General features: G+C 37.7%; 1 protein-coding gene across 3 annotated transcripts in view; it reads left to right on the top strand.

Moving 5' to 3' along the window:
- Window positions 1-11,638, top strand: part of LOC121418356 — a 44,962-nt gene extending 33,324 nt beyond the window's left edge. For all 3 annotated transcript variants that reach the window (XM_041612177.1, XM_041612176.1, XM_041612178.1), the window contains exons 9-10: window positions 6,225-8,993; window positions 9,806-11,638. In XM_041612177.1, the coding sequence (XP_041468111.1) occupies window positions 6,225-8,993; window positions 9,806-10,210 (3,174 nt within the window). In that variant the 3' untranslated portion in view covers window positions 10,211-11,638. The remainder of the gene's footprint in view (window positions 1-6,224; window positions 8,994-9,805) is intronic.
- Window positions 11,639-12,338: the final 700 nt, after the last annotated feature.

Raw genomic sequence — 12,338 nt, 5'->3', positions numbered from 1 at the left:
TGGCTAGTGTGAAAAAAAAAAATAATTAATCCAAGAATAAATCATTGGGAGTAATTGGGACAGCATTTCTCTCCTTTGTTGGACACAAGCAATTAACCAACATTTTTGTCCAGCAAATTGTCAGATCTGCCAACTTATCCCTTGATTTTGATTGGATGAGAAGCCTTATTACGATGGTAACTGTCGGCAGTTTCTTTTTGCTCATTCGTTCATTACATATTTTGTGAAACATGTATTGCAAATGTGTATAAACTGTGAAATTTTTCGTGTGTGGCATTACACATCTTGTTCGCATTACCAATGGGAAGATCTTCATAGTATTAGTGATCTCTATGTTGAAGTGCTCATAACTTATTATTTATTCATATTTTCTCAACATTTCACTGATATGATTCTTTGATTTTCTGTTTATGCAAATCAGCTGGTTTCAAGTATATTTTTCTCCTATAAAGAAAAACAATAGCCATGAACAAAACAAGCAACATATGGGAAAGCAATAAGTCACTCGTTTAGTCTGTCTTTACACATACAGTGAATGAACACAAGTACTTATCAAGAAATGAAATTGCATATGGTATTTTTCCTTTCATGTGAAACCTTGAGTTTTACCTTTACTGCTAATACTGGTACCCTAGGGAACAGTGTTTCTTGGAATATGACTGATTGAATTATATTTAAATATGGCAGGCCTTTCTGAACACAATTTGTGTACGGTATTTGTTTATCCTTTTGCTTCAAAAGAGATGTTCAAAATCATGGTTACAAATCTTAAAATCTTATTTAATTTTCTTCAATATCGAAGTGTGAATTTCCAAGAAATGTGAAGATTTGTGACCACAATTACGCATCCATTTAAATTAATTGTGATTTCAGTTAATCGGGATTTGTGAAATACAAAGGTTTACAAGTACAATTTAATCATCATTGCAAAAGCATTACCTGGGCCCATCTTACAAAGAGTTGCAATTGATCCAATCAATTGTAACTTTATGGAAATCCATCAGTGTCATGATTTTTTCTACAGGAAATTTGCAAAATGTCAAACAAAGGAATACACACCAAATTGTCAAGAAATCAATAACTTTATAGATATACATTTATATCTTGATCAGATCAATCGCAAGTCTTTGTAAGATGGGCCCCTGTAATCAATATGAGCTCGTTTTGTAAAGAGTTGCAATTGATCTGACTAACCTCAACTATGGAAAGCCAGCAATACCCACATTTAAAAATATGTTTGTTCAAACAAAAATTCTAGATATGATGTATATTCATAAATTCATCAATTTCTTGACACTGGTGTGTCCACCTTTGGCTACAAAGGGCATATTGCCATATCGTGTAGAAAAAAAAGATAGATGGATTACCATAGAGTTACGATTGATTTGATCAATCATGACTCTTTGTAAGACGGGGCCCTGAATTGTTCTTTGCCATTTACAATCAATATTGCACATTTGTGTTTCAAAGGTCTAGGATTTAGTGGAAGTCACAAACATTGCTGTATAGCTGATGTGATGGCATTGGTTACTTCTTACAAGTTTCAATTTTCAACCAAGTACCAAATGCAGTTTTTTTTTTAATTTCATAGGGCCATTGCTAAAAACCCAGAAGCTTACTCTTCAAAATAAGTCAAAGTTATGATGATGATGATGATGATGATGATGATGATGATGATGATGTTGATGATGATGGTGATGTTGATATCATATCTGTGTTGACAGTGGTATCCGCATTGATGAGTGTAGTAATTGTAATTTAAAGATGATAGTGATGTGAAATTTTATAATTGTAAGAATAAATACATGGAGCACATCCATGCTCTTTCTCTATTCTGCGGTGATTTTGTAGTATCATAGTTGTAGATAGATAAAGGTGCGACCCTTACAGCTACCCTAAAACAATAAGCAAATTTGAAAGAGCCTGTCCTCAAAATATTGATTATTTCTTTAAATAGAACCTGCAATTAAGTATGGTAAACCACTAACATGACCACAAGTGTATTTTGAATACATGGCCATCATTGTTACACAATAATGTGGTTCTCCAGGGCCCTGAGACATAAAGCTTAGCAATTGATCGTAGGGTTGATTCCTATGATAGATTACATTGATTATTGTGTGTAAAAATCAGCCACATGATCAGTCACTAAGCTTTATGATACCCCCCCTCCCAACACCTGGCACTGACAGAATATCAAATAGGGAGGTGTGTTACAGGTAATAGTTAGCTAGATCCCTCCTTAACATTACATGCATTAGGAACAGACAACTCGGTTTCTTTGAAATACCACAAGAAGAGAGGGCACATAAAACAGGACACTGACAGGAAAAAAATTGAAGGAAAAAAAGAAACAGTAGAAGAAGACGCTGTATGTACTGAAGTTGTACATGGATCAAATTTAAAGAGATGACAACATGATAATTGACATATGTATGGAGATGCAAAGCTTTGATGACCAATATTTGGAATAAACAAGGCACCTAGCAAACAAGCAGTTGCTACATAGGATCAAACTTCTAAAAAGAACCAGCATTTTTTTTTACACATGTCCCCCCCCTTCCCCCTTAATTTAAAGCAAATTGTATGTCCAAATATGAGATGAAATACACTTTTGCCCATTGGATCATAGGCTAGAGCTTGAACTCCAAGTTGTGAGCCAATACACCAGTAATCTTGTATCCATATTTAGCATATATATCCTTCTTTTATATATTACCTTGACTGTTCAATCATGAATGGATGATTCCTTTCATCTTTGTAAGGCAAATCGATCATACTTTCCCACCAGCTCACCTATTCATGTACTTCCAATTTTCTTCAATTTATGACTATTAAAGTATTAGCTTTTGTATTATTACTTAATGAAGGATGTATTGAGTCCATGAGTTCAATTCATGTTTGCTTTTTTGCCAGGCATGGTGGTAATGTGGTTAATTCAATATTCTTGAGCATATATCAGGCATGAAGAGGATTCACGCTTGAAAGGTTATGTTCTCTTAAATGTTTAAATGGTTTGATGACGTCTGAATTCACTTCGCTTCCCATGCTTCTGTTTAATGAGAATAAGGACAAATGGATCAGTAGGTTTACTGCCATTTAACCCTAAAAGGACTGGGCTATTTTAGGTGTATTGAGAACTGGGGGGGGGGGGGGTGGCATGATGCCCCCCCCCCCCTCCCAGCAACATGAAATGTGATTACAAAATGCAGATATAATGGAAAAACAAAGGATGTGTTCAATGTCCTCCATTCCCAATCGCAAAAGTAAACGTATTTCAAAATGCGATTAGCTCAAATATTATGACATTGAGCATCGTGAATGTGACATTGAACACAATTGAGGTTTGAAACGTCTTTGAAGTTACTCTCACAGTGGAAGCCTACACAAACAAGTGCAAGAACTTACCTTTCATGTGACGGTTCAAACTCATGGGGGAGCCACTTCCATTGACGAGTGAATACCATGTGCGACCATGGGGTCTTGAAAAGCACCCTAAACACGTATTTTCCAATTTCTGAAAATGCACTCCTTAACAAGTATTGGCATGTGAGACCCTGCACTTAGCAAGTATTGGAAACAAAACGATACTGTTTTCAAGTTCCCTGAATTGACCCCCTAAACAGGTACAGCAATATTTTTATTGTTATGTTGCGGATGTCGGTTTTACTTTCACCTATATCATTGGGTTTAGTACAGCCCCACCTCCTACATCTCGCCCAAATCATACTCTAAACACATAGTGTTGACTCTTGGGGCAAAAGTACATCCTTTATAAAACATTTTAGTCTTAATTTTTTACACCCTCGCAAATTTGACCATAAACACGTAGCTTTCCTAGCGAAAATGGATACACTTTTTTCATTATTTTATTGTTTTTGACACCCTTATCATGTTACGTACATAACGTGCCCTATCTTGAAAAAGACATCCTTTTTACTTTTTTGGGGGGTCATGCAATGTATGTGCCCCCCCCCCCCCCCCCCCCGGTCAAACTGCACACACTCAAGCTGCGCTAACAAAAGTGGGAAATTTAAAGACGATCAACATATAAATGGCTCTATATTTTCGACACTCAATTTTGTAATTGAAAATTGATATTGAACCCACCTATACAGGTAGTCTAGAGATACTATGCCAGAGGACTTTATAGGCCACTTATAATCAACAAATTAACGTAAGCCTTATTATCTGTTGTTTGTCTTTATTCAAGGCTTCATACGTTATCTTTACTGGAACTTCTTGGCAGAAAATTAGAAAATGCAACTGCTTGTTTTATGTTGTATATTAATATAATGCATAAGTTTTATTTGACTTTGAAAATATTCTCTATTTCTTCCATTTAAAGATAAGATGTAGATATCCCATTGCATAAATTGATGAATTTGAACTATGTGTATAAATGTTATTTGTAGGATAGTGAGATGAGATTGTTATTGCTGTAACTGTTTATTAAAATATCAAAACATTCAGTATTTCTTAGATCCAAATTAATACGTGCATGATATTTCTGATCGCCCTCTTCAAAATAAGAATCAAAGAGCAGATTCCAAGAATTTTTTACCACATGAATTTCTCAAGAGAACCCTGATTGTGTTTTTACATGCATTTGTTTTGAGTTGTTTCCATTGTCTTATTGTTTGTCACTCTATTGTAAAGTTAATTTCTTAGTTCTTTGCAGCCTCGCATTTAAATATTTTGTTCAAGAATGTAACGTATTGACTTCTTGAATTTTATTTGCAGTAGAAACGTGGTATTAAGAACTGGAAAAATTAATACAACCACTCATCTATTCAATGAAAATATGAAATAGTTATAATGTATTCAATACCAAATATGATAAAGAATGTAATGAAGGTAGTGATGATGATGATGATGTTGATGATGATGATGATGATGGTGATGATGATGATGATGATGGTGATGATGATGATGGTGATGATGATGATGATGATGGTGATGGTGATGATGATGATGGTGATGATGATGATGATGATCACTGGAGTGGATTCAAGCAGCAAACCTATTGCTGGGGTGGAGGGTGTGATCATTTGTGTCATCCCCTCTCCACATATTGCTCATGATGATGCTGATGACACTTTAATTTCAGTTGCCTGAAATTTGATGTCAATTTAAGTCAAACATCTCTTGAGAGTTCATTTTTCTTTTGTTTTATTCGCCATGATTGTTGTTGAAATTCCTAAGTAATCTTTAAAATCTTGCATCTTTATGAATATAATAATTTGCTTAATTTTATTGTTGAAAATGTGGGAGTTTGTGACTCAATTCAGATTAGCTTTACTAAGTAGGGGAAGGCGGGGTAAGTTGTGACAGTTTTTGCTTTTTGCATGTTAGAATTGATATGATTAATAATCTTGTCCATATAAGTACCTTGCCTTGAAATTTCATTCTTCTGAAATATTTTCCACCTATATATAACTTTCTACCCCAACACTGAAAGTCATCGTGACCTTTGAAAAAACCGATGTCAAATGGCTCAACTTGCCCCATATATGGGGTAAGTTTGAGCCACCTTCTGGGGTAAGTTGAGCCACAAAAACTATGTACAAAATGTATGGGGGGACAACCAGCATGTCACTTTTTTGTTTAAAGTCTTTTCACTTGCTAATTCTCTATAAATACTAACATCCTGTAAAAGGAAAAGAGCAGTCATGTATATTTGCTCCTTTCAGCCTGCATTTCAATCTATTTTTTATGGTTTGTTTGTTTTTTAAGATACATTACCATAGGAATTACCATGGCTCAACTTGCCCCATGCTGTTTGGCTCAACTTACCCCAGTCCGAACTTAGTGCGATAATTTTGTATCCACAAATTTATTATGCATCCATCATATAAAAGACTATGACAAGAATTAAGATCCATACCTGGACTAATAATATTGTTATCATGTCTTTATTATATTTAAAGACGTGTGTGTTTATAAAGCACTTATCTATTTCACACTCTTTTTTACTTTTTTGGCTGAAATTCATATTTTTCCCTCTAAAAAACTACTTTTTGTTTCAAAGTTGGAAACAATGTGGTGGGGTTAGGGGTTATGCTATGGGTCATCAATACATGGCACCACCACAATGTCTGACTCATTCATTATTGGCCTGGGGCTGGTGGCTCAACTTGCCCCTATGCTCAACTTACCCCGCCTTCCCCTACTGTTCAGGTTGGTTTTGTCAGGGTATATATGTTTTTTTTTTTTCATTACAGGCCTATTCTTCTGGTACATCCTCTGGAGATGAGCAGAGGTCAACGACACCAGACCTTCCCTTCATCATGGAAGAGAGCGACCATGAAGAGGCAAAACTTCAACTATCTCAGTCAGAGAACTCCATCCATCTTATCCATTCAAGGTTTCAACCTTCCGGGGCCAAAGACGATGACATGGTCGATGGCTATGGCAACAGGATGCACAACCAGGGGCGGACAATTGAGTATGATGATATCTTGGTGGCAAGGGAAGCATTCTCAGAGAACGACGCCTTCAGCATCAGCGATGCCTCTGAGGTCTCTGCTGAGGATTTTGCCTTTGATGATCATCTTCCATTAAAGGATGAGGAAGACGAGGAGGGTGAGCTTGATGATGACTTAGTGCTCCCGCTTAGTGAGACACCCGACATCATGGAGCTCACGGACGAGATGCTGGATGCCTATCTTCAGCTTGAGAAGGATTTTCTCCAGGAGGTAGAGGATGAGATGGAGGAAGAGGAGAAGACTTCCAAGGCAGCAGCAGCCCTGGAGTTCTGGTCGATGTCTCCAAGAGAAGAACACATGCTGAAGGCAGAAGATCTTCAAAAAATGCATGCCGCACTGAAGGGTCAAATTGAGGAGCAGAAGATTGAAGAGGGAGATGGGGTAGAGGAGGAGAAAGAAGATGAGATGTCTTTTGAGAATATGTGCAATGCCTACTCTGAAGCAGTAGCAAATCTTGAAGAACACCATGGTCGCTTAGACTCGGTTGGTTCAGACTTTCTGTCGGAGGAAGCAGAGGAAGCCTTGGAGTGTTTGGCATCAGATGAAGATATCGGAGATGAGTATGACGCAGATCTGGAGGATGAGTGTTTCTTTACAGAGGATGCTGTCCATAGCACCACTGAACTATTAGATATCATGTACACAGAGGAAACCCAAGAATTCAATGATGACTTTGCCGGGTGGATGATTGGTTCCATGGAAGATGTGGCAGAATACCCAGACTCTTTGGAGATGGAATCCTTTACTTCTGACGAGAGCTCAGAACGAAAGGAATCCTCTCACTTACAGAATAGTAAAGAAGAGGAAGAGGAGGAGGTAGAAGAGGAGGAGGTACATGATGGAATGGAAGATGACCTTCCAGAAATCTGTGCGGATGATTCCATCTTCTCTTCTGAAGAGGATGCATCTGCTTCACCCCCAACACTGCTCTCTACGTGGCCTCAGGAAAACCCACATTTTTTCCCACCAATCTCAAATGAGTCATCAACCAATTCTCTGTTTTCCTCTCTCAAGAGCCTCTCATCCTCGCCTGATGCTCAGTCATTTTTCAAAGGCTCCAGGCTTTTCCCATCTCTGTTATCAAATGATGAGGCCAGCAGCTCTCCAAGATATGAAGAAGAGGAAACTACCCCTGGCATTCCATTTCGAAGACACAGTTTAGGACAGAGGAGACATTCCCAGTGGTCAAATGGCCCAACTGAAAAGGAGGAAGAGAAGGATAATCTTTTAGAAATAACGGGTATTAGTCTTAGTCACATGTATGAGTCTTTGGATTTTGTGACCGAACTTGTGCATCAGATAGCACCTGAGGAAAAAGACAGAAGTCCTGACCAAAATTCCAGATTTTCTGACTTTTCAGATGCTTTGGGTAGAGCAGAAGTGAAAACGTCCCATTCCTTGTCCGATAGTTTTGATATCGTGTCCAACATTGTCCGTAGAATGGTGCCAAGTTATGATGAGGATTTGGACTCAGTGGAGGAGAGAAGCTCCGCAGGCAAACAAACAGATTCCATGGAGGAAGTAGATAGTTGTAGCCAATCAGAGGGCTTACAGGAAGTTATTGAGGCAGCCAGCAATACGACGCTAAGTGATTCACTTCCTCTCAGCCACTCTCTATGGCAGGATTACATGCAAACTTGTACTGGTAGTTTCAATTTCACGTGGCCGGCGGGAGAAGCACACTGCGATAGAGACTGCACTGAACTGGCTAGTATTCAGGCTGCTGTGAAGCATACATTATCGAAAGCACTGAAGGGAGAAGACGAGGAAGAGAGTTCAATCATGAGTCCTGAGCAAGGAAAGAAGTCAAAGAAGAACAAACGCAACAAGAGAAAGTCTGGATCTTCTGTATCTGACACGCAGTCGGTACAGACCGAAGGCAGCTGTACAGGTAGTTGCGATACAGGATTCAACTCGCTGCTGAGTACCGACGACGAGAAGTCGACCCATGACACGCCGAAGCTCTCCGAAGTTGACAGCCCTTGTACCGTTGTGGATGAGAATGACACTTCCCTCAACAAGTCAGGCTATATGAGTTACGTCTCTCAGATCGCAGAAGCCTGCTCTGAAGGTAACTTGGACCAGTACCTGAGCACCCAGAAGCACAAGCAATGTTACCTGTGGTCGGTGCCACCTCCTGCGGAGGACAGTCCCCAGGAAGCTGCTCTGAAGGAAGAGATCATGGGGCTGGAGAAGGAGGTCAACGATCTCCTACTGACCACCGAGGAACTGGAATCCAAATGGGAGCTGGATTCCCAGGCCACCGATAACACTGACCGCCTGATAGAGGCGACCAACACCCTGGTGGAAGAACTGAAGAGCGGGAAGAACCTGGAGGCCGGAGACCTGGAGGAGGATCAGGTCGGGAGCTGGAAGGATGTCATCGTGCTGTGGATGGATAAGAATGGCAGGGTACGGGATGCTGAGACACAAGGCTGCACACCTATCACTGTCTCACCAGACTACTTGCACTCTGAAGGTGGACATATGACTCCTATTATTGAGGTAAGTTATCATTTAGATTATGATTAATTATATCTTCTCTCAAACATAATGAGAAACAGATGGAAATTAGTTATGATTTGATTTTTATTGTTTGATGTTCCACAAAATATTAACATATTATAGAACTTATAAAAAGCAAAATGACAAAATATATAATTTTCTGTTTGATGAAGAAATGCAATTATGTAAAATATGAGGAACCTGTTATAAAACATAGCTGGTAAAACATAGGTTTCCAAGAAAAATGATTTTTGATTAAAAATTGTAACTAAATTAATGTTTTTATATTCCTCTTTTTTTTAACAAAATGGGAGTAAATTTTAGTTTACTTGAAAGATAGTTGAAATCTGTTCAAGGAATTATTAAACAAGCATTTCGAAGCTACTTTATCTTTATTGTTTCAAATTAACATGTGGAACACATTTTCATTTTTAAAAATTCTGTAGATCAAAGCTCAAGTGTTATCAGGCCTAGGGCCTAATGGATTTAGACTAGTTTATTTTCAAAAGTATTATAATTTCAGTCTGGAGCTCTATGAATTATATTATGTGCTTGAAATGAGAATATATCTATATGTTTTTTCGTATGTAACAATACTGTGCTGAGAAATAAAAAAAGTCAAATTTGTCACTATTCCCTTTGATTATTTTTCAATAAGCTAATTTTCGAATCATTTCAATTCTCATCATGAGCTCTACAAATTCGCAGCTGCTTGAATGAATGAGATTTGAATACATAAATCAATTGCTCATGCACCAATATGAATTATAATGAATAAAATTGCTTTCATTTCACTCATGTTTTTGATGCAGGAGATTACCTCGATGGAAGCGTTGGAAGCACACCAGAAGCCTGCCATCTTACCACACCAGAAGCCTGCCATCTTACCCAGCCAGCACCAGGACTTGGACATGGTGGACCATCCCGGTAGCGCTACCCACTCCCCACACCACCACCCCCAGAGAACCGTCATCTACGCCAAGGACGCCTGCGAGCAGTACGAACTCCCGAAGCAAAGTAAGTCCTTCACGAGACGGGTCTTGGGCGTGGCCTTTCCCATTCAGGTTCTCCTCTTTCTCTGCACCGTCTTGGTCCTGGTGCTCCCGTCCATGGTGGTACCGTACCACGGCGACTGCTACCTGTCGCTCACCGACAACCTCATGTTGGATGCGTCGGGACCGGTCATGAGCTACGTCAGAGGGCCGCCGCCGGTGTGAGACCACCTCCGCCGAACTGACAACGTAATTGGTATACAACTCATTTTACAAACTCGCCTCATTTATCTTTGATGTCATTTGATGTCAGTATTTTATTGTGCTTTATGAATGTCAACGTCATATATTTTCAACCTCATCATATATTTTCAGTATTGTTTTCCTTTTCCATAGTGATTTATTTTGAGAAATGAATATTTATCAGTGTGCGCAGATGTATTGTAGAACAATAAATTAATCTTTCATTTCAGAATGTCCCATCATTTGATTTGATGTTTTCCATGTTTCTTTCACATTAGTGTTTTGAATCAACTGTGGATGTTCAATAGTGTTTGTAGCGAGTCTACAAACTTATTATCACGCTTTATTGAAATGGCAATCTATTTTTTATCAGAGTTATTTTCTGCTTTGTGAGAAAAAAAATATAGTTTGATGTGGAACTATAAATATATTTGCCATGTTTCTGGATACCAAAGTTGTGTAAAGCTACATTGATGCCTTGTGACTATTCTCGGTCTTCAAAAGTTGAGCGCTTATTTAATCTTCCTTGTATTGATTACTCGTGATTGTTTACAATGGTGTCAGTGTTATCTTATAAGAAAAAAAACTTCTTTGAATTGAGCGTCAGTACCAGCATTTTGAAGATAAATGACATTGGTATAGAATAAGCACTGAAACCATGTTTTAAACATTTCTTGCGTTCACTTATTGATATATTTGTCTATTTGTTTCTCTATGTCCAGTAATGGTGTGTTGTGTACTTTTTGTCTGTCGCTTTCTCTTTATCAACTGAGCTGGATAGTAGTATTTTTAACCTTCTCATTGATCCCGCTGTGTCAGTGAACTCTACTATATTATTTCAGTTTAAAAACATTCATGAAATATAATGCTTGTAAATAGCTTGTATATTACTTGTATGATATTTCTTAATTGAATTATTAACTCTGTAATATATGTAAGTTCTCATGTAAAATTTCATTGTATATTTGTAACATACATCTCAACCTGTACATAGTATAAATATGTATATTTTAAAGAGATATTTGTATATGAGATATAAACAATGTTGGATGTTGAGATGTGCCAGTACACATGGATATACTTAAGAACATCCAAAATCAAGCCTTTTGTGTATGCATCAATATATATTGTGTGTATGTGTAGTGTGTGTATGCAATTCTTTGATTTTTTTAGTAGACACTTTCACTTTCATGTTTTGCTTCATTTCCTGGTAATAATTTGCTTGATTTGAATAATTTCAAAGAATAATATCAAGAATACCATCCCATATTGGCACGATGCCATTTGATTGTGTTGAGATTTGAAGAATGAAGAAAGTGAATTAAATTTGTGCTTGAATCATATTTAGAAGCCATAGGAGTTATAGAAAAATCGGGGTAAGAACTAAAATCTTTAATAATCCCAACCTTCCTCAATCTGCATTCTTGTATCATTTTATCCTTGTATCTTTGTATTTTACTGTCTCAATTTTTATCTCGCTCTCCCTCTTTCTGTCTCTCTCCCTTTCTGTATCCTTTTTTCTCTCTCTTTCTCTCTGTATGTATCTTGCCATCTCTCCCCCTCTCAGTCTGTATCTCTCTGTCTTCCTCTCTTTTGTTTCTGTCTGTCTTTCTTTCCCTTTCTCTCTCTCTCACTCTCTTCTGTTGTTATAGCTAAGTTTTTGTTTCCTGTTCTCTGGCAGGGACTTTGTTATGTCCACCCATGGACTTATTATTATTCTGAATAATAACACCATGGTCTAGCTGTATTATAGAGATAGGACGCATATCCTTCCTGGTTGGTATACAACAGGAAATATACATTTGGAGACATACAACAAGTGTTCTTGCCAAAATTATGAAGAAATATTCATTGTTTCTGCCAAAAAAGCTGCTATTCTATTGCAATATGGGTACCCCGTCTATTCTGTCTCTTGCTTTTCCATCTTTTATTTCCCTTTTCATGTATTCTTTTGCACTGTCCCCTTTCTATTTCTTCAATTGTCTTTTTTTCTTTTTTTTTGAGATATTCTTTTTCTTTTCAGAATAGTATATGTGTACCACCCCCTTTCTCTCTATATTCATGTATTTTCATTTCTGTCAGATCTCTATATCATCCTTTTCCTTTCACC

This window comes from Lytechinus variegatus, chromosome 7, assembly GCF_018143015.1.
Source record: "Lytechinus variegatus isolate NC3 chromosome 7, Lvar_3.0, whole genome shotgun sequence".
NCBI lineage: Eukaryota > Metazoa > Echinodermata > Echinoidea > Temnopleuroida > Toxopneustidae > Lytechinus > Lytechinus variegatus.
This window is presented reverse-complemented; position numbering and strand designations above follow the sequence as displayed.